The 26331-nt window shown below is 36.3% G+C and overlaps 2 protein-coding genes across 3 annotated transcripts in view; one reads left to right on the top strand and one right to left on the bottom strand.

The window, feature by feature from the left end:
* Positions 1-26331, top strand: part of LOC136419874 (nephrin-like) — a 177457-nt gene that overhangs the window by 64820 nt on the left and 86306 nt on the right. The window contains exon 1 of one of the 2 annotated variants that reach the window (XM_066406456.1): positions 11631-11893. The exons of the other annotated variant lie outside the window; for it this stretch is intronic. The gene's annotated coding sequence lies outside the window, so the exon portion shown is untranslated. Of the gene's footprint in view, positions 1-11630; positions 11894-26331 lie in introns of those variants that run through there. 2 annotated transcript variants of the gene reach the window in all.
* Positions 334-2635, bottom strand: LOC136420005 (farnesol dehydrogenase-like). The gene is made up of 5 exons (XM_066406631.1): positions 2201-2635; positions 1137-1374; positions 855-1081; positions 663-800; positions 334-604 (listed from the first exon to the last, which is right to left on the bottom strand). The coding sequence occupies exons 1-5, from the start codon at positions 2306-2308 to the stop codon at positions 572-574; spliced, it is 744 nt and encodes a 247-aa protein (XP_066262728.1). The 5' UTR covers positions 2309-2635; the 3' UTR covers positions 334-571.

The following is a 26331-nucleotide window of genomic DNA, read 5'->3' as shown; positions in this document are numbered from 1 at the left end:
ATTCATAAGCACTCGTTTCATACGCGAAATTTAATTTCATGTTTTGATGAACATTCATCCAATCTTTTGAATGAGGGTAAAGTTTCAATAATTTATATATGTGTTCTATAAATAATTTATGAGGCACAGAAACGTTGTCATGAATATGAAATTTTCTGGATAATTTTAAAGTCATCAATAGTAGTTTGTTGCCGGTAATTGTGGGGTAGATTGTAGCATACCGCTCTTCGCTAGAAACTTCTGTAATGAAAGCTAAATTTAGACTAAGATTTGATGTCCTGTTTATTTAAATTTCATGAATAAATAATTTGACAAAATTAAGTTATCTTTATTCTTTTAAAGTGTTACTGACTTATTTTACGCTGAATTTGTACCAGGATATTTAATCAACTGAGCACATGAGAGTTCACGTGGAAAATACATTGAATCTTTAGTGTTGACAAGGCTAAACATTTTTCAGCATTCTAAGCTACTATTTGATGCAATAACCAAGTAATTAGTCAACTACTGAATATATCATAACTTACAAAAATATTATTAGTCAACGTCTCCCTTCTTTCTCGATAAATTCTCAAGCAATAGCTTGCACACTAACCTCGCTAACCTAAAACAAAAAAGAAAAATAACTTCCTCGACAATATCATCAACTTCCGGAAACTTACATTGATATTGGCTGGAGTTGACAAAGCATAAACCACAGCATCGGCAACATCCTCGCTGCTCAATGCAGGAAGCTGCAACCCGCTGGGCATACCGGCTACAGCTTGAAAGTCGGTTTTCACCATCCCAGGACTGATGCTCTGTCAAAAAAGTATTAAACTATGACACAAATTACTTCGTAAAATGGGCCTTACTGTGGTTTTAATGAGAAGCTTCTCTCTGTTCAGTTCATTTCTCAGAGATTCTGTGAGGGCCGTTACGGCAAACTTGGAAGCTGTGTAGATACCATCAAGTCCAGGAAAATCCAGGACTACATGCCCTAGGACGCTGTTCATGTTGATTATATGGCCTTGGGTGTTGTTTACCGCCATGTTTTGGACTGCTTCTCGAGTTGCGATGCTGACGCCAAGTATATTTGTGTCTGACCAAATGGAAAATTAGATTTTCTTATTCGCTTATTATGTGTAAATAATTACCAAGAACAGTTTTCCACGCATGAGTGTCCCCTTTCAATAAAGAAGCTTTTTGCGACAACCCGGCGTTGTTAACTAAAATGTGGATGGGCCCCAGCTTGGAAGCTACTTGCTTGATGGTGGCCACGATGTCATCCTCTTTGGTCATGTCACATCTGAAAGGGTAAAGTTTGCCTTTTTCTCTGGAAAGCTCCTTGGAAAGAACTTCGATTTTGTCTATTCGCCTACCTAGTCCGGCAACCTAAATCGGAGTGGAATCACATTAGCAATTAATCAAGAAAATTGATTAACAATTTAATATGGCGTTGATGCAGATCTAAGCTGATCCCCCATTGACTCCACCACTATTTGACATAATTTGAGGTGTACATTTACTGATAATTCAGGCAGAATCTCTACGCTCACACGTACGGTAAAATGTTTCATCGCACGCATGTCAAAGTTATGTATATACCGATTTTGACATATGCAATTTGAGTTTGTGACTGGTAAAGCTGCTTTACTGCACGAGTTTGTAGAGCATGGTTTTACTTAACCATTGCGGGAAGTAAGACTTTATCTCACGCTGATTGCCTTTAAACCAACGACGCGAAGCCAAAATCAACGTTATTAAAGCAGTCTTTGAGGTGGGGAAAGAGTTCGCCTAGTCGATGATAAAATTGACTAACAAGTTATTGTCTCCAACACTATAAATTCCTAAATATCTGCCTTGGGCTACTGCGAAATACCACATTAAAATACCTGGAAGCATGAAAAATGCGGCAATTTATTATAATTAGCATTAGGGTGGCAGGTAAGTATCAAAACATGCCTAAAAAACATGTTTAATTCTAGGTTTAATTATGAATGGTGATCTTGGGTCTCCATTGAGATTTGCTAATGCTCGTTGTGATACGCAAAAATATAAATTAATGCGATGTAACATAGTTGTAAAGATCAAGGTCAATGCTAGACGCTATAAAGAAGATGAATTGTTTAACATAAATGGCCTGTTCCGCTAGTAATGCTAGTGTATACACATACAAGTAAATACGTAAATTATCCTGCATAATTTCTGATAAACTTACGACAAGCCCTCTCTTCACTAACTGCTCCACGATGGCGGCTCCGATCCCTGAAGAAGCCCCACTGACAATCGCCACCTTCCCCTCAAATCTCTTCAGTGAAAGCACCATTTCTCTTCTTCTTTTTCAATATATAAGCACAAACTCACAAAATAGCGCAATTGCAACGAAAAAAAAACAAACAGGTACTCGCAGTTAGTTTGAAATTGATGCTATTATGTGAAAGTCAACTACTCAAATGACCCGCAATTGAAAAAATAATCCGGTTCCGTAAACGTGATGAATTATAATGAACTCATATATTTGAAAACTGCTTTGAAGTTTTATGATTTGCGAAAAGTTGTTGATTGAGTAAACAGAAGTGGTTATATTTGGGAGGAAAGAAAATATAACGCCTGCGGACTTCTTTTATAGCGGATCTAATGAGGTGCTTTGTACTTGTGATTAAAGGAGATTTTTTCGTGACTCAGAAACTTGTTTAATGGTTAGCGACGAAGTTTTGCTTAAAAGATCTGGTACCTGCAGTGGTTGGTAATGATGGGAAACCACTGTGAAGGTCGCGGGCTAATAAAGCGCACTTACGTAGGCAATTATGTTCGTTCTAAAATGATTACGCAATATGTAGTTACACACAGTATACACAGACATAAATGATATTCCTTATTTGCTTAAAAACTGAAATCCTCTAAGCTGGCTCAATCTACATACAGCTTCTTTCCTTAAAACAGTCACTTTATAGAAGCATAGAATATCGTTAGACTCAGCCCCTAGACACTAACTTTTTAGTGTAACCTAAAATATCCCCATAAAGTACGGGTTTAACAGTTTATACAATGCCTTCCAGAAAAGTCTTATCAAAATATGAATATACCGTTTAAGAAAATCGCGGGCTAAGTATGAAATATTACGGTCAGGGGCCAGCTGGCTTTCCTATCTGCCGATATCTTCTGCTTAAGCTTACGGATTTTGGTTTCAGGCTTTAAGGGAGAACGGGATTTCTTGCTTTGGTTTATGTTACCGCAAAGCACCTTGACCTATGTTGCCGTTTATTCCTGCAGGGCAAAATAACGACTGTAATCTAAATTCAGGAAAACAGACTTCGAAATAAAATCCGCTGGGTCAACACAAATATGTTTGGTTTTTTAGATTGGCGCTTATACTGAGGATAATGTCCATTATGAATATCCCTATTTTTCTCTCTATGCGTTTAGGAGATTTAGAGCATTGGAAAAATTCAATTCATTCCACCAGTTGATGAAAACATGAATTTTTTACAAGATCCATAGATTTTCGCGCATTTGAATAGCTCCAATTATGCTGATAAATTTTGACATATACATAGGTTTTTCCATGTATCTTTATAGATTTCTAGAAAATTAAATCAAAATCCCGTCTACTTAAAATCCAAGTTCTTGCAACGCTCTGTACTGTTGTGTATAGTTAAATAGCGCCCGCCGTGAGAAATATTTTCAATATTCATATTCTTACATTAATCTCTACCCGCATGTGAGATATAACGCCACCAACAAATTAATTTAAAAAATGTGTTATCAATCATCTGGACTTTTAGCAGCAGAAAAGTGGAGCTTTTTAGTGTGCTCTATATAATAGGTTCATGTACTTCATTCACGCATATATTAATGACAACTTTTGGTATAGACATTCTAATCTCTCAAATTCGCTATTTCATCGTCAATATCCGCGGTGACTTTTATTTTCTTTACTCAACCGTTCTAATGCTGGTCTGCAATCCAGGACAGGGAAACGGTCCAATTTGTCATCTGCCCCAATTTCTTAAACCCTTAGTTAATTAATCGTCGGCCTGATATTTGCCTAAAAATTTATTATCCCCCCTTACCTGAGCCACGTTTCATCAGGCTTAAGTGCCAGCTATTTTGAATTCTTGTTTAGCCTAAAGGCACTATGAGAGATTTTCCCAAATCTAAGGAAGAATCTGTCGGAAGACAATAAAGGGCGAAATCATCGATCCGAATAACAGTCACTTCCAGGAAATCTCTAGAAGCACGGGGGATCCCCTAACCCTATTATTTGGTTAGAATGTTGGATAAAAATCCCCCAAAACCTGCTTTCACCTTAATAAGCTTAGTTCGCTCTGCAGTCAGCTTATCCCAATGACCCCATATTCATTTGACCTTTTCACCCTCGATATTTTTATTTTAGCTCCTCTTTAGTTTCGTTTTAAGTGACTGCGAATATGAAAAAATCACACACCTCAAACTTAAAATGAGATTTTGCATATAAGATACAAATGGCATAACCAAAGAATTGATGATCTGCCATTTAGACTTGATACATAATAAATGGAAAGTGATGTGAATCAATTAATTCCGGTAAGTCCAGTAGTGGCCGTAAAACACAGATGCCAAAGTCGTAAAAACTAAAGGTTCTAATTTACGGCATTCGGGCTCTGTTGGATGACTCATGAAATTTAAGATGTCTGTAAATTTACCATTGAAATTGGAAAGATGTAGAAGCAGAGTCAATCCAGCTTTTTGCAGGAACGACGTAATTGAAGGAGTTTAAGAACAATTCCGGTTCCTTAATTTCTGTGTTAGTTTGGAATATTAAATCTGGCTTGGACAAGAATGTATATTCGGTTTTAGGAAAACGGGAATCTTTTGTCAAATTAGAGAAAGTCGACAAGAGCCTGTCTGAAGCTTGAAATTGGACAAGATATCGCGAAGTAAATTTTGAGAATATCTGAGAGATCATTTGCAATCAGAATCTGCTAAGTGCAGATTTCGACTGCCTTATAAGGATCAGCATTAATATTTTTTAATGGCAGATTAGCTTCGGGAAAGTTGGCTGGAGTTAGCCTGATGTAACCCGTTGTCAGAATTAAAAGTCCTGGCTTTGTGAGGAAATCTACACTGAAACTCTAACCTTCCTGGATCAAGCACCACACCGTAAAAAAAATTAAAAAGGATTTTTTATGTTTTATAGTTATAACATACTGATTTATTTTAGTTTATTTGGACTCTCGAAAGTCCCTTAAAATCAATCCGAGAAATGAGACCAGATAAACAGGGACTATCACTTTAGTTCCACTAACGATTCGCTGAGCAAAACAAGGTCTCAATGTTCCAATGAAGTCAACGTTTAGAGTCTTGCCAGTGTAGTCTAGAATAAAATTCATGAATTTCATCAGTTCGTCTCGACGATAAAACGTCCATCTTGACTTTGGAAAGAAACTGGAACATGTCCCTCTTACAAATTCAAATGTATTCATCGCATTCACTTAAACTGCGAATAAAGGGAGGGCAAAAATAGAATATATGGAGGTGAAAAAGGTCGAACGGATACCGGGGTATTGGGAACGAGCTCGTTACAATGTGGAAAATAAGCTTATTAAGGTGAAAGCAGGTACCGTCTGAGGGCCGTATTCGAAAATCTAATCAAATCATAGTCCGAGAGGCCTATCCTCTTTCTTCTATGGATTTCTCAATGGGCGGCCATCAAGCTAAGTTTTCCACGCCACACGGATTTTTTCCTTAGTTAAAAAAAAATCACTTTTACTTTTTTGTCACTGCTCCAAAGTTAAAATTAGAGAGCGAGAAAGAATTTACACAACTAACACACGAAAGTAAATTTAATTTCCTGTTGGGAAACGAAAGGGATTTGATAAAATAATAAGGGATTTCTTGGCGTTTATAAGTTCTTGTTGGAAACAAAAGCAGAAAATAGCAAAAAGTCTGATTAAAATAAATTGGATCTGGAAAAGTTTCAGATTTAGCGCGTGATGTGGTGAAACTGTCGAGGGAATTTTATTGCTTGAGTACACCAGTACTTGTGTAGAACAGTGTGCAGCCTTGCAGCATAAAGTATAATTTAAGAATCCACAAGAAATTCCGGGTCTACGTATAAAACCTAAAAAAGCCAACTCCTTTAGCCCGAGCCAAACCGATTACACGATCTATGTAAAGTGCACGGCTTTGTTTCGAACATCGTTCCCTCCGTTCCGGGATTTCACAGTAAATTATTCGGGATTCCTCAAGGTTCATCCTATAAATCATCCGTGACTGAAGTTGATGGAGTTTTGTGAGTTTTCATCTCTTGAATTCCCGTTTTCTTAGGGAAATATGCAACTTTTCACTGGGCGAGCTTGGATTTAACGTCGAGCTCGAAAGTTTCCTTATTACGTTTTTTCGGTGAGGGGTATTATTGTTTCGGGTGAAATATGATGTAGCATAATTGAAACGTTCAGAAATGGTGTCTTAGCAATATAGTACCATCGCATCAGCAGTAAAATCGCCCAATGCTGGTGAATGATGGTCGAAATAATGTTAAACCTTGTATAACGGTTATGCCTATAGTATTATGCTTTGGTGCCTTTAATAGGAATTGTTGTGATCAAATAGGAAACCTATCCTAGTCCTACAAGTTCCATTCACTTTCAGGCTATCTCTAGAATAAATTCGACCTATAAAACTTGTCTTAAGACCACCAATTCCAATGCTTGGCCATGCAACAATTATTCCATATAATGCGAGCAGCATTAAATTCAGATATCTGAAAATAGACTCTAGTTCCCATTTAAAAATTCGAAACTCGATGCTTGTCAACTTCACATATTTTTCCCATTTCATCGTCATATAAAATCGAATATCTGAGAATATACGTTTTGGCATAAAACCTGCCATCTGATTTCCCAGATTGGCAAGAATCGCCGGGAAATCGCTGTCTGCATGCTTCCTTGAATATTTTTATAAAAACCCATCGAATGCAAGTATGACACAGCAGCATGCGATATTTTATCCTCAGCCCCGAATGAAATGCATCAGGTTATCTTGGCTGGGAAATCATGGAAGTTTCCGAAGGTTATCAAATTGGAATTCATATTAAATTGTAAAGGTAATAAAGAAGAGGAAGGAAGGAGAAGCTTTGGAAGGGATTTATTTGTACAACTCAAAACCTTACATCGCTAATTTTCTACTTTGGAGCTCGGAATTTCATTTAAAGCCTCCATGAAAGCGTATAATATGTTTATGGAATTAGATTCGTTTTCAATTTAACCAACTCCAGGCCTGAAATAGAAGGAAAATAGTCTACATAATAATTCTGAATTCCAGGTGAAGCTTGTACGTGCAAGAAGCCTATTTTTCGGGGAAGATTCAGAGGAAACTTGCCGGAAATCCGTATTCGCATCCGCGGAGTGAATACGTGCAATTTCAGGATGCAATCTGATTAAAACTTCCTTCGTGTGCCTTTCTTTACTTGACGTTGATTTAAACGAATTTCGGTCCAAACCAGACACATCTTTTAAATCTGTTTTTAGGAGATATGTTCGGAGCTAGTTAATAACATAATGTCCTCCGAAACTGCTCCATATGCAAAAACCCTTCGTCAAAGTCCATCGGATTTTCCATTTTCCACTGGTCTGTCAAGCAAGGAGACGTCCTTACCCTTCGTAGCCGTAGAAGTAACAAAATCATTTGTCATCTTACCTAATTTGTTAGACCTTGAGGTCAATTAATCATCGCTGATGGTGTTTGCACAGACAGTAAACTCCGTGTCACCTGGAAGTAATGGTCCAGGCCCCGGAATATTTTTAGGAAAAGTGCAATCTAGTTAAATTACGGTGGATAAATGATAATTTCGGCGGAAAATGTCTTCACTCTGTGCCCGTCTTCGTTAACATGTTACATTGTAAACTGAGGTGCGCACTTGCTTCCCCTACGGCACATAAATCAAATTTAGGATAAAATGTATGTTCCAGGGCTCTTTAATCATCCGCAATATGTTTATCTTTGCAAACAGGACCATACGTTTTCCTGGTAATACAATAAGGGCCTTAGCCCTTGTCATATCCTTCTGTGTCAACACCATTGTTCTTATACCATATCTTACTTCGGCCCTTCATCAACGTCACTGCATCTTTTATAAATTGTGATGTATTCATTTGGGATTTTTCCACGTGGAAATGAGTGCATGATGGAAAAGCTTCAGAAAGGATTTTGTAACTTGGAAATAAACCGCTGCCCACATCAGCAGCAGAAATATGAACAACATTCAAAAAACTAAGAGATATAGAACATTCCCTCTCAGCTGAAACACTCGGTGTATGATAATTAATTTTTCCTTAACTTTCCTTCGCCTCGAAATTTTCCAAAATGTCGAGTAAGCGTATTCCCCAGACCGTTCTAACACCCCACTTAGTTACTTCAATTGCAGTCTATAGCCAGTAGGGACAAGAAGACGAAGTGTTGTCTCTCTGAAACTCTGATAACAGATAGTCACAATTGCAGTGCTTCCGACTGAAAATGGGCACCTAGAAAACTCCTTACAGTCCCAAGTTTTCTCATAAAACGATAAAAATCGCCAATGCTCGTTCGCTGAGCCGAAAAACAGGCAATTAGGTTAATTAAGCTTCTGCAGGGATCCGTTCAATGGAGGCACGTTTTAGAGGCTGAAACCAGAGACTTAAATTTTCAGAGAGAGCCCTGGGACCGATATGAAATATTACGGAGAGTAACGCGTATTTCGACTATCCCCGCTTGGTGTTAAGAAGCTGGAACGCGGCGTTATTTAAAGATGCCCAAGGGAATTCAGCAACGTAAAATGGAAATCTGCCAGACACGTATAGGGACCGTCAAAAGTAGGATTCATGGAAACTTTTATAAGACATGTACAAATTATATTCCGTGGCTCTGAACGTTGCCCATGCCTCTGGAGATCCTTTTCACTCGAGATGGAAAATTTCTGGCAAAAGTCTGGAGAGCATTATGGGTTTCAGGACAGACAAATTTTCCCATGAAGACTCATTGTCAAGAATCTTTTCATTCATATTCCACTCTAAGCGCAATATCTAGTCTATTATTAAGCGCTCTTCTATCTGCTTTGCTATACGCTCCTTTAGATATTGAAAGCATTTAATCTTGCATGCAACAGAGAGTCTCATGCATAACTAAACATCAAACATAATCAGTTTCAAATACGAACTTTATTACGTTTCTCTGGAATCTTACAAATTGCATACTGACAAGCTGATGAAGTACCTGACCTGATTCTCGCATTTGATCAAACTTACATGAAACTCCTTTTCAACGCGGATGCTTGAATATTTAATAAAGGCCCATTGAATAGAGAATCTATGACGAGAGAGCAAAGATTGTCGATATTTTAGGATTCTGTGTTACGTACCGAGCTTTCGGTTATTATTCTTTGCCTGGATTTATTGAATTCTGGGCAGGGATTAGGTCTAGGGGAATTGAATTATGTCCTATCATAAACGATAATTGGAAATGTGAGCTCTACTGATGTAAGCTACATAGCTTTGTTTGTGTAAAATTTAAGTTAAATTTATTTTAAATCCAATGAAAGAATAATTTGATTCAGAAGAAAAAATATATTACAAGTTTGGTGGCCTGGGTACTTAATTACAGTTCGCCCACCTTATTAAATTCTGAATAGCAACGGTTTAGATCCTGTGATGGTTTTAAATATTTACACAAGAACAATTTAGCTCGGCAAAAAGAGAATATTACCGTTTTATAAATTTTGCGGGCCGAGTACCAAGTTTGGTTGCACGTCAAATCCTTAGGTGAGAGTTTATATTTTTAGCAATGATAACTCAACCTGAAAATTAATTAACTTGGTACATTGCAAGACAACGTCAACACAAATAGAATTTATTATAATCAGTCTTGTCTACAATGAAAACTGAATACACACCACGCCTGGTACAATATTCAGGAAACAAAACCACACAACGCGAAGGAAAACACAATTAAGTACCAATTAACCACGCGTCCGGTTGGATCTGTCTATATATTACGGCCATGTAACTTAATGAACGTTTCGCAGCCGCTCACAAAAGAATATATGGTTTTTCATTATATAAAATTGAAGCGGCGCATAACCCAAGATACATTAATTTTCTTTTGTTGCATGTGTTACGCCAGACAATGGGAACGCGTGCTAAATGAACTCTGCCCGTTGTGGGTATGAACCGGGGAAAATCCGGTAAATTAAATATTTCGGTGTTATATTTGTTTTTCGGCTTTAACTGTAAATCAGTATTCAAAGCCACTTTGTTTTATACTCTATTATCCAGATCTAACGACGACTATACTAATTAATAGTAAATCATTTCTATACCAGAATCGGGACAGGCTACATATATAGAATGTTATAATACGAAACAAAAAATTTGTGGAAAATGTCATATCTCATTTTCCCTTAGTGCGAGTTACTAGTTTGCGCTCTATTTCTGTTCTGTTCAGATGGTCGCTTTATAGCCACTCTTCATAATGTTTTATAACGTCTGTGTCGTGGTAATCTTAGGCGCCCTCCTATAAACTTAGATATTTATGACGCTTTATTAACTCAAACACAGGTTTTCCGCAGATTTTTGGTGTCGTTATAATTGTCACAGTCCGTATTTTCCGCATTTTGTGTTGTCTCTCCGTATATAGTAAACGTAGGAGGTCTCTTGTTGCTCTTCCAGTTACTATCGTCGCTATGTTGAAGGCGTCTTTGAGCCTTCAGCATTTGCTGCTACCCGATCGGATCGGCCGTGTTCCCGCCTAACTAACTCATTTTAAGGTTGCCACAACCTGTTACAAATTGCAAGGTTCGGATAAAGCGAAAACAAGTTAAGACAAGCCAAGACAAGATAAGTATGGTTATTAATTTATTAGTCAGGTGTGCTTAGTTCTTAGCGGTTGGTAATGAAAATCCATGCAGCCGATATTCTAGCTTTTCCACTAAATTAGCAATATTATGGTTAAGAACTATGAATTACCAATTATGAATGACGTTTATGATGTGCTTTAATCGCTTTTAGGCAATTAAAGCAGGTCGTAAACGCAAACGACCTTGAGTACCCTAAACCCAGAAGGATTCTTGTTGCGTTCGACATGAAGAGCTGGATAAAGTATGGTTAAAACACAGATCATCGAACTTATACAGAGTGGCTCAAATTGGGCCTGGACGTATTGATATCTTGAATTATGAGAACTACAAAAATAATTAAATCGGAAAAGTTTAAGAGAATTTGAAAGTTGGTTTAATGCCGTTTCATTAATTAGTGAAGTGGAAGCTGGATGCGGTAACCTTGAAATAGTTAAGATAAACGGCCTCGCAGGAGGCACGTTTCCAAGTTTTACATGAAGAGCTGGTTCTTCAAAGTCCTGTTAAAACTGCATGTGAAATATCTTGCAGTCGAGTATTTCTGCCAATTTAGGATAGTTACGTTCACTCTAATAGAACTGTTAAAAATCACTTTATCTGTCTGTTAGTTGCTATCTGACAACTATCACCCTAACTGGACATTAAATAACCTGCTCTAAAAGAAACGAAACGGAAATAACAAAATAAATGACGCAACAGTGTGTCACTTCGTGCCCACGTCACATGCATGATGACGTTAAGGCTATGTAACAGCCTTGTCCCATTTAGGGCTCTATTGTGTTTCCAGGTACAATAACCGGTGACTTCGTGTACGCAAAGATTCAATTAACATATTGTACGTTGTTTCAAGTGTGGCAAGCAGTGTAGTATTACAAGGCATTTGCATCAGCCGAGCGAAATTTCACGGAAAACTTGCGGTGATGGAAACTCGGCGGAAAAGTGGATAAAAGCGCCAAATTTCCACAGCAAACGCGAATATATGAAATGGGAAACTTCTTGAACTATAAGGCAGGCGATGTAAGGGAAAACTAAGTTATATTACTGGTAACTATGTAAAACTTTTGTCAGACTTATGACGACGTCGCCGCTGTGTGTTTACGTTTTCTTTGAGGAAGTGCATTCAATATTTTGTTAAAAGTTTGTCCCAGACTTAAAAATTTTTATTTGTTTCAGGTATGTGCCTTTTTGGAGCCATCATCAAGGTAAAAGCCTCTCTGTGTAGCTCTAAATCTGGGCATTAGTTTGCTGGTTGTGCATTCGAAATAAATGACAATAATTGATGGGGAAAAGCACCCTATATTGATCCAGTGCCATATAATATTTCATTTTGACAATGGCCGCTTTGGAACCCTTAACCTGCAATTTAAACATAATTCCAGTGATCAGTTTGTGTTGAATAATAGATCGGTAGTTTAAAGTTATTAATTGGCTTGTTGGTCGTCATTTGCTTAATTTTATGCTTAGTCGGATCTAGCCATTATGGCTCATAAGTTTGGAGCCTGCACGCTTTTAATTGAAACCGATATTCCGTATTTAACTTTACAGAGTACCCATAAATTTTTCCGATAAAATAGCGAAAACTGTGGAATTACGAGATTAGATCTTAATTGAATAAATGAACATTACATAGAACGAAGAACGAGACTGTAGCTATTGCGTAATTTGTACAAATGTATGGTACATATAATGGATTATTCACATGTGTTTAGTGTTACGGAAATGCACTTTGCCTAAGTTGGAATATCCAGAAAGCCGGAATATTGTTGTCTCAACGATAATTAGATTTTCAGTGGGTAGGATTTATGCTCTGTTTACGATGTGATAATATTTTAATTACATAGTATCAAGGTGACGGTCTGAGTAATTTACCGGGTCTTAGTTTTAAGTAACCGCCATTTACACATGGTACAAATAATCTTTTTCTAGCTGGAAATACTCACAAAATTACCCGTAGACACCTGCTGTACATCTCTTAAATGTGAAATCACTGAAGTCCTAAACCAGGGCAATCAGTGTTGTTTGATTACGAGCACCCATCCTATTTTCCTCGAGATTCTGTATATTTTAGGAAATTCTATATTATCCTTCGTAACTCACTTCCAAACTTTCTGTTATACTGGAAAATTGCCCCAAAGGTAGTTTGTTTGATAATCATCAGCTTTTCTTCTTTGTATTTGACAACTAATTCTTAAATATATTTTTCTTTCTGTTTTCTTTCAAATAACTCACATCTTATGTGAATAGAGCTCGGACTTATGAATTCTCTAATATCAAGCACTTTTTCTCTATTTCTACTAACATTTCAGCAGTTTGATACATGAGATCTTCTGGTATCACTGCCCAGCAAACCACTTTACAGCAAATTTCTTCCTCCAGAAGCAGCAGTTATTTGTAAGAATTATATGCAGAACTGAACAACAGAAAATTGACGACCATAGAGATCTGGCTTGTCTCACTCTTTTCTTCTTCTTACATCCTCACACTCCATATTGAATCATGCTCATTTATTTTTGAGGTTTTTTAAACCTCTAGGTTCAGCAAGCTGGTAACTTGTCTGACCGTAATTTTAAGTAAATGAAATGCTATAAAAATGGAGTACTGGGCTCAGATTTTATATGCTATTGAATATTGCACACCCGAAGCTACTGAAGAAGACAAGTAATACCCTACTGTCTTTACATAAAGGAACAGCTGCCCTCATTCACCCTCAGCAAAACCAAACGTTTTTTAAACACCCCCGAGACCGAAATATTTGTGTCTCTGTACGGTTTTTTATTGCATCATAAAGATGTTGTCTGGTTCAATGTATCGAAGAGGAAGGTTAAAAAATCGACATTCTTTGCACGTACCTTATTCCTTTTATAGTTTTCAATGCGTGGCAGCAATGACTTCCCCGCCATTCGACTCAATGGAGACGAAGACACGCCCGCATTATTTAGATAAAACGGTTTCGGGGTAAACCGTTTAAAATTTGACTTTCTAGGCAGCCTTGAGACTTCAACTTAAAGCTCCAGGTGTCAGTGAAGTCAAAACAGCAGGTTTATTCGTCTGAAGGCAAGTGCTCCTATATCACAGTCAATTAACTTTAACTTATTCCAAGGCAGCTGCTGCTCCTGTGAAGCCTTGTCAGGAAAGTTTAAATAGATAAAGTTTTCTGCGTAAATGGCAAATCCATTGATTCTTTCAAGAACATGCTTTATGCCGTATATTCCTACGAGCAGTCACTTCCAAACAACAACTTTCGGATAAATATTTCAAAAGTAAGTTCGATAAGTAGCTTAGTTCCGCGATTGAACGCTACGTTTGCATGGATATACGATATATACAATCAATGGATTACGTGACTTCCTCGAGTTCTTGAGTCGTGCTAAGAAAAGTGATTTAGAACTACACTAAAACTTTTGTTCGGAGTCGGATAAGTTTTGATAATGGTGTATGGAGGGATATAATCTGGCTTGGTATTAAGTTCTCGAAGGTTCGAGAGAAATCTGATGATTTAATTGTACGCAGACTACGTTAGACTAGACTCATATCGCAGTTCAGAATGTTAGGTCTGCACTGGATGAAAATGTCCTTCGAGCAGACTAACCAATGTAATTTGAAAAGCTATAAAATCAAGTAGTATGAAAGGATATAATAAACCTCCATATTTTACTCTAGTCAAATCCTCCATATAAATAGTTTCATTTTTCAGTAGCATTAAGTCATGTTTCTCTATGCTGTGAAATCAAGTTTTCAAATTATTGAACCTCAGTGGCCCCTAGTTATCGAAGATTTTCCAATTATTCATTCAAAAGTTTCAGCAGCTATGTCTCACTCTGTGGGGTTTCCATGGAGAGCTTTCATGTAGGTATTCGCAGATCGTCAAATCATATCAAACTTCTGACAGAAAGGGCAATTCCTCGCCAGTTTAGATCGATTATGACTAGTCCATCATTCACTCACCATCGTCAGTTTTGCGAAATCTGATATCCACTATTCGAATTGATTTAATGAAACTTTCCATTAATACACGACTGCTCTAAACAAACTCTTGCGAGTGTCCAGTGTTGACGATCACCTCGATGAGCGAAATCGATAAAACTGAAAATGGATCTCTGAGTTTTAGAATAACCTTTATTTTCCGCATGATGGATTATGAAAGGGAGAAAGGGATATGCATGCAGTGCTTTCCTTTGAAATTTTTAATTTGTATGCCGCTATCGTGCTCTCTCCTGCTTTAGACTATGCCAGTTTTGAGCATAAAAGGAATGAATAATATATATTTTTAATAGCATAGATGTGGCTTTCCACAATGGAATTACATTATTTATTACGTGTACGTCTTCAAGTAAAATCTTGAAAGGAAAATAAGCAGATTAAAAGGTACCGAGTTCTCTATTGTCGGAAAGGAATGTGCTTTATAATACAATTTATCAGCCGGACTGTAAAAGGACTGCTTTCTTTAGCTCCCCATCAAATACCAAAATTCACAAGTTGAGTTAATGTCTTGGACCTAATAGATATAAATTGTTCCCTAGATTTCTGCAGCTTATTGAATATATCTGTCGATCTCTATAGTTAACTTTGCTGGGCAAACCTCGATGTGGATTGTAATGCTTCCTGCTAAATTTTTTATACTAATGGTCCTCTTTGCGAATCATATTAATGATTCAGATACTTGCAATAAAAGTTTCCAAATAATTTAATAGATCATCTGAGTCACAGTAAAACTTTTCTGCTCATTCTTAAACTTTCACGGTGGAAAAGTTTGCAATTGGGGACCTGCAGTAAAATGTTTTAAGTGCCAAAAGCGTGGATTTGACTGAGTTTGAGGTAAAGAGAAAACTTTAGTTTAATGTGCTTTATTGTCGAAAATAGTAAATTCAGTATCTCAAGTGCATACTTATAAAAAATTTACTTTAGACTTATACAAATCACGTCCTGCGATGAAGAAATAACATCATCATATTCAACTTTCTTCTGGGGGCTTCTACATTCCTAAATTTTTCAATCGGAAATGTGAGCTATCAAGGATTTATTTAAAAAATTGTTTCATTGTCTATTAAAAGTACCATGTTAATTGCAAAAATCAACTGTATTGTTTTGCAGCCTCTTTCAGCAAAAAACTTTGCACCAGGGAGAGTCGATTTACAGTATTTCATTATCAGTTAAAGCTGTAAATAACTCTCAATGTTTCGCGGATAAACTTACTTTAAGTCTCCGCAAAAAAAGATTTTTTTTAAAGTTATTTTTTAAAACTTTGGCTTTTTTAAATGGAAAACTGAAAAACTTTTCCAATAAGTTATCGATAATTGATACAAACTGATAGAAACCTGGAAACTTTAAAAACTTTGTACGCTTGTTGCCTGAGTAAAAACCCCATGGAATTAAAATTAAGAATGAATAGCATGAAAACCAGTTATTAAAGATTTAAAAGAAACAAAACGTGGATATTATCGCTGAAAATACTGTTATAAAGTTGGATATTTGCAGAAGAAAATCAAGAAGTATCTAGCACTAACCGAGTGTAATGAGAAAACTTTTGAACGAATAATGGTAAAGGGAAAGATAGACTTTCTCGTGGATACCGAATGCAGCTCTTATGAATACATACGACTTACAAGATGTTACAATTGCAACAAGTATAATAATTTATCTAGGGGGTAAGATAAGAGAAATCCTGGACAAATTGGGGGTAGAGGGGAGGAAGAGAGCGACTATGATACGTATAAAGCGAGTCGTGTTAACTGTATATTAAGTAAAGACAAAAGCTGCGTACTCACCATAGAGTCTCTGATTTTAATTATTCCACACGAAACTAGTTACAAGATAAGGAACAGAGGATATATGTTCATATTCAATCTGGACTCATATTGGCTATGGGTTTCCCGAGAACGTGAATAGAGTAGCAACCAGCAAGCGCAGATGGTTCTAAATTCATGGTTTTGTATCAAACATACAATCAACAAAAAACAGATTGAACATTGAAGATGATACTATTTTAGGGCTTATGTTCTTAATATCACATTATCAGACTGCCGTGGTTAGGTAATTCATTTTGCTGACATCTACGATCAAAAATAGTCTAATAAATCCATAATTTATTAGAGGAATTTCATTAAAGATTGTGTAGTTTAGACAGGAAAGCCAACTGATTGATTGAACTGCGATGTACACTTCAATTAAAGTTATTGATGGTGATTTTGTTTTAATTCCGTTATTGGTTAATTATTTTAAGAATTTTTCCCTCACGGAATACTGTCAAAGAGACTGTAAGAAGTTAATAAGAGCCATATCACCCACGAACTTTATAAGAATTAATAGAAACGCAGAGAAATGTCGCGAATGCTGGGCAATTTTGCCAATGTCTGAATAGTTGCGTCGCCATCTCTCCTAACTTCAAACAACTTCGCGATATTGTCCATTTTAATGGACTTTTCAAATTACTTGCATTAATTCTATTTTGAAGAAATAATTGACAAAAGCCATAAAACAATACAATGAAATTCGAGCCAAATAATATTGACGGTGGCAACTTTTAACCACACTCCTGGATTTATAATTTCATCAGTCCCCAGAGTGACTAAAACTCCCCTATCACTCGAATGCATAATGCAGATGCCTCCCATTATGCCGCAAAGTTGAGCTCAGCACAAACAAGACAAAAATTCACCTATTTAGGTTATAAATAGACTCAACGAGCAACAGCTTGTTATCTCGCGAAATATGCAGGAGCAGAAGAAAAATCTCGACAAAAGGCACAAAAGCTAATGAATCCTGAGCAATTTGCAGCCGACAATGCATCATGCATTTCAGCAAACACGGAAAATCCTTCCATGAAGACTGTAGTCTGTATGCGGGCCGAGTCCTTATAAATAACACTTTTTGTCGCCATCTACTTATCACAGAGTTTATTTCCATAGAGCCACGTGAAAATGAGTTCTACCGTATTTACCAAATGGCAAAACAAATATTTCGTATTCAGAAAGCGAGTCTGAGTCGTTATTTATTCTAGTCAGGTAAGGTGCTCGCAATTAACGTGCCTATTCATTTGGAGGCTCCACTTTTTAGCCAGTTACATATTCCTAGAAAGAGAGAAATTTTTTGATTTATTTTCATCTTCCAGGAAGGGGCCGATAAATCCTTTTTGATAGATCGTCATCAATTCAGAAACGTGTTCATTAAATTTCTATATTTGTGACATGCATTGAAGTAAATTGACATTTCCAATAAGTACAAATGAAACATTAATATTGATAGCTATTTACAAACGTTTCGATAATTTGATATCTGTGTGAACGTGATGGACGATCGTGCATGTTTTTTCTGTTGTCGATTATTGTTGTAGCTCACTTTGCAAACTCGATACGGCGGATGTGTTTGCTGAAATTATGTTACGTTTGTGGAATAATAATTTGTACTTTGTGCCAGAGGACCGAATTATTCGAATCATGTTCGACCTTTGATATAGATGAATATTTAACAAAGATATGAATAATTTGCTTTTTGTCCTTATACTCCTTACAAAAAAAATTCATATATTTTCAAATCAAAAATTAGATTATGAATTTTTGCCACTGCGAAATTTTAGAAAACTCCTCTCCCTGGTCGATGTAAATATAATACGAACTTCTCTTCGGACTCGATACGAAGTTCATTCTACGATGGTAGAGAAGCGCTAATACTGTAAATATGTCTCTTGAGGCCCAACATTTTATGAAAGTATTTTTACAGTGAAATTGTAGAGAAACGTTATTCTAGAGCTTTTTGTGCCATGTCTAATATTGTGTTGAGATTTTCCTCAATTTTAAAGTAAAGATTGTATCAACTTTTTAGCAAAATTCTTCTGAAAAAAAGAAGAAAGATCCAACATTCTGTTAAACTTTTCTCAATTTTAAAACAATGATTGAGAAATTTTTATAGCGAAATTATAGGGACACGCTGTATTAGACTTAGGTGTACATGCTCAATATTTTGTTAAGGTTGTTCTCGATTTTAGAGACATATATGTAGGGATTTTCGTTGCGAAATTCATTCTTCAATTTTTCTGCAATTATAGAGAATGGGTAATGTAGAGAATTTTTTTTCCGTTACTACCTCAAGTCGACCTCCTATTATACATAGTATATTGTAGCCAGAGTCTTGAAAGAAGCGAATCAACCAACGCTGATACCAACCAAAAGTCTAATTTACGCTTTAATACAGGTATTTGCGGGTGGCTCAAAATTGTTCACAGCAAAAAGTAAAAATCTGAATGGTATTCAGCTTCCAATAATTTTCTAATTTTGATTTAAAAGCGAATATCGAATTAGATCACAGATTTCATTAATCTTGTTCTGATTTTTCCGCTGGAGCCTCAATATTGGTTACATGATTGAGTTTTACGGTATCAAAGCTCAAAAATCGTAAACGAATAGAATTTTTTTAGAAAATCTTAATGAGACTTTGGGGAAAGGTGAAGAAGCAATGATGGGATAGAGGTGGAAGCAAAGATGTTATTGACTATTTCGTTGTGACTTGATGGAGTTGTTTAGTTGATAAGTTGAGAATACGAAAGCTTCGACAGGAAATTGGTCCAGTACATATGAATATGAGTCTAAAGTATTTGATAAATGAATGCAACTTTCGCTGCGGCTGCTGAAGGTTCTTTATAATACGCAATATTAAATAAGACTGGATTCAATTATTTGCAAAAAAGGAAAGATACACCTAAATTAAACTTTCATACCTTAAAACCTTTGTCTTTCAGTTATTTTCTATGGTGCCACATTGCAATTTCCCGTTGAAATACCCCAGCGGCAAATTACAAAAGTGAAAAAATCACTTTGTTAAACTTTAATTTGCATAATAAATCCGGCCGCCATATACGTGAATTTTAGCCGCAACATGCAAATATGGTCGAACGTGCGATACTAAAAAGTCAAACCGAAAAAATCGATTAGCACTATTCATAATTCACGTGCACACGATTTTCCCCCGAAACAATGGTTTCCATTGTATCGCAATACCAACGTGATAACAAAGAAAATTGAAATGTTATTGAAAGTGAATGGAGTGAATGGCACTAGTTATTTCCCGTCCATTCTAGCAATTGTGTTTTTATGACGGCCGTTTTCAAAACTCGAATTAATTTTTTTTATTTCGCATTTTATTTTCATTCCACCTCGGAAATGTTGACCCGAACGGCCCTTTTGCCTTGATGCGAAAGGTCAGATTTAAACTGAATTCCATTCAAACATAGTTAGGTAAAGCCGATTGAGTGTTAAAACCGGTGAAGAACTTTCTGGAATAAATACCGCACGAAAGCAGCCAGGTATGCAGGCTCATAATGAATTTACGACAGCGATTTTCTCCAGCAAACCCGAGACGAAAACCCGGCTAGGCTCAATAAAGCTGCGCAAATTGTGACGTCGGAACTCATTTGTTTCCAAAGATTAATCCTCGAAGTGCTCCATATATTTTCGTGGGTGGGTACTTAAATTCCCAGCCACCATTCAAAGGAGAGTAGTAAAGTCACTACGGTTTGTGTCCCTCTACTGAATGAAGCTTTATTTCCAGTGGCGTGTGTTAAAGAAGTCCCGTAGGAACTTTAAAGGTGATCGATGACCTACACAGGTTAAATTGTAACAGTTTTGAAAACAAGTTTTGGTAACGAAATTCGTGGCATTGAAACGGTAGGTGAGGCGAAGTTCACTCCAAAGGTCATAGTTAAATTGACGGCATACAATTTCATATCATCTCGTCATCCATTCTCGCCCTTTAAACATATTCCAATTACTGTTTCCATTTGTCTCTTCCTCTGCATGTAAGCGATCTACCCACGAAGGAAGTGACACCAAGCAGAATTTGACAAATATAATTTTATGAATCTTAAGAAATATGAGACACCGACAAATTTGTTCTCTTGGTTAAGATGAGTGCTTCTTCAGCAGCAACCTGAGCACACTGAAACAAAGGTCTTAGATAAGATCATATTTTCTGTGAACTCGGAACTCCTTTCGTTTATTGGCGGAATATGGAGTTTAGCTGCAACGAGTTTCGGATTATATCCACGGAAAGAGGTTTTTACGTTCGATGAAGGACTTGTTCAGTCGATGCCTCTAGTAATAAGTATTGAGGTCCTAAAGCTCTTCATTAAAAAGCAAGAAGTTTAGATAACGAGAACTAACGTTCTATAGTACCCATTTTTTAGATTACAGCAATCCTTAGGAGGAGGCATAAATAACCAATCACCAATGCCAAATTCTTATGTTCCAGCTCTGAATCACCTATTCATCATTGAACCCATCTGCTCATAGATTCTGCGGTGCGGGTACTGTTTTGTGCCGTACTGAAATGCTCGTATGAATGATAGTTCTGAAATATCTACAGCAATTCTCTGCACCGGCAAAATTTTACTCAACCCTTCCTTAGCTCTAGGGCAGTTAAAGAGATCTGCAACGTATACCGCCAGTCCTTAATTAAAGTTTACTTCAATCATAAAATTCGTGGAAATATTAAACTACAATCTTGCAAATTAAACAGCAAGTTTAACAGTTAATTAGAGCCCAGAGGTTAGTTAAAGCTAAATTATGAAATTTTATTACAATCCTGAGCCATCTTCAGACGTAGGGGGGATGATTTAATATTCAGTTCTTTACGTTACATAAACAAATTCGAATTATAGTGACCTCGTAACAAGTACAAATCTGGCCTACTAACGATGCTAGCTTAAATAACTGGCTTATCTGACCGAAGCGTATAAATGCATTGAACTGTTCTCTCGTAATCTGATCACAATGCTATTCTATCGAATTACACAAAAACCACACGCAGTATTAGGGCTGGTTCGATTTCAGCTCTATTCTTTGTGAATAAAACAAATTATTTAGGATACTATAGCCCTTCAAGCTGATCAGTTTCCAGCCACAATAGCTACGAGGGGATGGCAAATTGAATTTTGCACACAATGTATGTGTTGCAGAGTCGGTAATTTTAGGTTAGAGGTGTGTCCCATTGTTCGATGTGTTAAGTTGAATTGGGGGAGCGTGATTACGTGCATGACAAAGCAGTTCTTTATGCAATTAAGCCAACTTCTTTGGTATTCGAATGTAGCTCTCAAGGTTTGTTAATTCTGAAGTGTTCGTTGAGGTTTTCAAATTTTCTTAGAAGTTGGAATCCTTCCGTTCTACCTAATTATGCGAGTATGTTTTGGTAGTTTTACCCTTGTCGATGGAAAATATTTAATAAGGGCCTAACCAATTTGAACTAAATAAGCTTGGAGTGTTTGCAGTATATGTGGATATATCAGTTTGTAACGCAAAAAGTAAGGACTCGAATAAATATCTCATAATGATTAAACTTCAATTGAATTAATTTAATGAGCTTTTCCCTTCGTGACGTGCAGAATAAATAATTACTTTTGAATTTCACTATAACAGCAGACAAATCAAACTGTTCTATTTGAAGTGTCATGAAATATGTCCGTTTTGAATTAATCAATTTCAAATATTAGTTCTACTGATTTGTATTAATTAATTTCATTATGTTAAACAAGCGACTTTGCAAATTAATTCGGAAGTTATGCAATATTTGATACTGCACGGTACTTTCGAATAATTGTAAATTTGGGTTTGGGACAGGATATAGATTTTGTGCGCCCGGAATCATTGAATCGCTGGAATAACCCTAGCAAGCACAGTGCCATTCCTCCATCTCCATTTATAAATAACTGTGCTGGTTAGACTAATGCTAATATTAACAAAGCTCTTTTCCAAGATAATTCTGAAAGTGGAATTTCTTCAAAGAACTTTCACTGACAGCAACGAAGCGATTTTTCAGTCCCTCTATATGGACTGATTTGATGACCTGAAGATCTACGGAAGCTAAATCACAGACAAAATAAAAAGAACAAAATATTACACCGTTATTTTCTCCGTAACTGTATACTTCTTGCATTTTTCAAGCAGATAGCATCGGTATATTTTCTCGTACATACGTTGTATTGTTTGCTATGCATTCTCGAGAGGAATTTAGAAAGTAATGCTTGTTCGTGGAAAATGTGCTTTCCGGGATGTATGCGAAATAAAGAATTTACATTACGATGATTTTCTTCAAGGTAGGCACTAACTGCAAGCAATATTAATTAAATGTTTTAACTTAATTCTAAGTGGAAGACAGAAGCAGCATTCTGCCAAATTGAATTCCACGTTAACTGGGCCCAGTTTAGATATTCCGATTTAACTAGACACGATTACTGGCGCGCTTGTTGTATATTAATGAATTTATACCCAAATTCTATTCTGGAGGAAGATGTGGGTGTCCCAGATAGCCAAAATCGTTAATTGTTATTATTGGGCATTTCATTGTTCCCTTGTTTTGCTTTATTGCAGTAAACGTGCAGCTGTTTTAGTCTTAACATGGAAATCCCTGCAGCTTCTACAAGGACGATAAACCCCGAATTTAGGGAGAATCGAGTGGGTGAAGGAGCAAATAAAATTACGCAAAACAGTAATTGGACAAAAAAGTTTTAAAGGCAGCTCCGTTGGGCATAAAATATTCGTTAGAAGTTTGCCATCGCTGCGACGAGACAACAGAATGATTTATAAGCCTTTTAAAGTTCAGCGGGAAAATTCGGAATAGGAAAAGCCATGGTTACAGGGAGCTTAATTTTATGATAATTTAAAGATGCCCATGAAATGCCAACAACAAAAAGACCGATACCCTTTCTCGCAAGTTTTAATAGTATTTTCATTAAGTTGTTTGTGAAATTTTTCGGATTTTACTGCCTTTGTTTTAGATCTGGATACAAATGGGCAATTGCTCCCGCGTTAATAGTTTTTTATGTTTAAATTCACATTAAAATCTGAATAAAATAATAGCAATGCTTCTAATATATGATAATAAGCCTTCACAGGCGACAAAGATAGTGAGTGAGAGAACTTCGGTTATTTAAAGTTAAGGTGAACTTTATTTGAAAAGGACGAATTACTTAGAAAACCCATTAGGAGTTTGTAAATTAATATGAGCACAAACTTAGCTCCAAGTGCTATTAGACTTTAGTAATATTTTGCGGAAGCTATTAAAGATTCACCTTTCTCAAACAGGGATTGTTTGGAAATTATTACTTGAAAACGTCAGGTAAGAATTTTCAGGTCGAAATCGTCTTAGTGTGCTAATGAGTCTTCTACTTTCAGAGCTTCGACTTCAGTAAATTAACGCCGTAAGTTAATGCCAAAATTCCAGTGACAATCTGCATTAATTCTTCTGGCTACAGTTAGCTCTCGGCTTGTCAACCATTTTGCAGTTTCGCAAAATTTCCCTTAAGCAGCGGGAGGGCTTGCCAAGATAAAATGTCATGACCTAGTTCACACGTTCACTTATGACATTTTACATAATTGGGCCCCGAATTTTAATGCTAAGGGCAATGTTAACAGCATTATGAATGGGTGGCGAAAAAACAAGTTTCGATATCTCAATTCACATTGTAATAGAAAGTAATTCTGTGTTTTATTTAAATTTAAAAATCATTGATACTAGGAATGGAAAGGAGGAGTTATTTTCTACTGGTTTCATAAAACAAGTTTGTTTTGCCGTTATCTCGGTGGTCGTAATTATTTCTTCAGATATTTGTGGAAAAAGCATTTTCTTTAGATGCCCATGCACCATATGTATGAATGTGTTTCTGGTATTCAAGTGCTTTCTTACGTGAAGTGGCTTAAATTGGCTGATGAAGACATTGAATTATGATTCAAAACTTCATCATGAAAACCAATAGTAAAGCATTGAAGCTCATATAGGCATTTCCTCGCTTTAATTTTGTTTGCCAAAACGAGTTCCTGGACCGCAAAATCTATGAATATATTTTTTTAATGACTTCCAATAGATACATAAATTTAAATATTTTATTTTATTTATTTAAAAATTTCAGACATTTAATTCAAACAGCTAAATTGCGGTTGTTTTAGCCCTCACAATTCAATTGAGTTTCAAACCGTTTTCCGACAAACTAAACAGTTTTATTTCCAAACAACCACACCAACACTGACAGCTGTCAGTTGCCCATTAAGTAATGAAATTTACTTAATTGAATGCAGCTTTTTAGCTTACTTTAACAGGATTTAACAGCTCCAGTTTTTCGCCCTAAGTAAAGTCATTTACGAAAATTTCAATCAGAACTAAATTCTTCTCGTGTGGTGCAAAACAGGGCCATAAACTATCGCGATACCTCAAAACTGACGCGTATTTATGATATTATTTAAAGTGGCAGGTGCACGTGCATTTGCAGTCGTTTCCATATCTAAATTATCTTCATGTTTCCATGAATACAAAATAAGCAAAAATAGCTGAAAATTTTTATAAATGTAAATAAGTCCATCTTCCATGTACGAGTGTGCATTTTAAGCGGAACGTTATTATTTCAGCAGAAATGTTTAATGAATATATAAATTTCATCATAAATATGTATGCAAAAGGAGATGTGTGTTTCGAAATGCCTCTCTGTAATTTTCTGAATCAAGGATACTTATTGGGGAATCATTAAATCGAATCTCAACAATCTAAAATTACAATTTGAACTTAGTCAGCAGCTTCCATAATACCGCCGCATAATTTCAAGTCACAAACCAAAGTTGTCGGTGAATGGCATCTTAGTTTAGTATTCCACTCAGGCTCTTTTAAAACTTGGCTGTCAATAGGAATTACCTTTGCCATGCCAAGAGTTCCTGGATGTTATCCAACTTACTACAATGGACTTAAATTCTATATTTGCGGCACGTTATGGCCTTGGCGCGTTATAATTTAATGTTTCGATGATGGTAATGCACGTGGAGGATTGTAAAAATTCGCATATAAAAACATGCTTTTGTTTCCTTCCAGAAAATTCCCTTAGGATATTTTTCCCAAATAAAGTATGACAGCTTCGATATACCGCTCGCCGTTAGGTTCATGAATAATTTATGCCGAATCATACTGGTATGGAATACATGTTGCTTCTTTGGCTAAATTGGCAAATGTGTGTATAATGTATCTTGTAACAGACGGGTGTGTGTATTATATAGATCTATTTAGCTGTCATGTTGCAAATTTTAGTGAGTTTTCCCGGAGATTGTTGGTTGACCTCTCCTTTATCAGGATCTTCCAGATAACTTCATTAAAATTCTACCCAGCGACCCCAATAATTGACTTCTAACAGGCTTAACCAATTAGAAGTCGAGAACTTGATTTGAATAATTTTAAGGTTATCCCAAAAGCCCGGAGTTCGGATGCCAAGCATGGCTTTTGATCTGATTTTATTTTTCTATTGACTCCACTGCTTCTCAGGAATAACAATCAGGTCGATTGAAAATTTAAATTTTCTTTGGGAACTTTCAATTTCAGCTTTAATGATGTATGGCTCGATATAATGTTTCAGTCGAATTTGTTACTGTAATAATATGAATCCTCAGACTATATTTTATGTCCTCTCTGAATTTAAATGAGTTTATAGTATTCAATGTCATTTAATGCTCTAATGAATAATG

Source organism: Euwallacea similis, chromosome 3 (assembly GCF_039881205.1).
Source record: "Euwallacea similis isolate ESF13 chromosome 3, ESF131.1, whole genome shotgun sequence".
Lineage (NCBI taxonomy): Eukaryota > Metazoa > Arthropoda > Insecta > Coleoptera > Curculionidae > Euwallacea > Euwallacea similis.
Note: the sequence above shows the minus strand (reverse complement) of the source record. Positions and strands in the feature narration are given on the sequence as shown.

What these genes read in the sequence shown, in the direction of transcription:
- LOC136420005 (XM_066406631.1), bottom strand. Translation starts at nt 2,308, where the DNA reads ATGGTGCTTTCACTGAAGAGATTTGAGGGGAAGGTGGCGATTGTCAGT. An exon ending in TAGTGAAGAGAGGGCTTGTC is followed by an intron (nt 1,375 to 2,200) that starts GTAAGTTTATCA and finishes ACTCCGATTTAG; the next exon opens with GTTGCCGGACTAGGTAGGCG. An exon ending in AGCTTCTCATTAAAACCACA is followed by an intron (nt 801 to 854) that starts GTAAGGCCCATT and finishes CTTTTTTGACAG; the next exon opens with AGCATCAGTCCTGGGATGGT.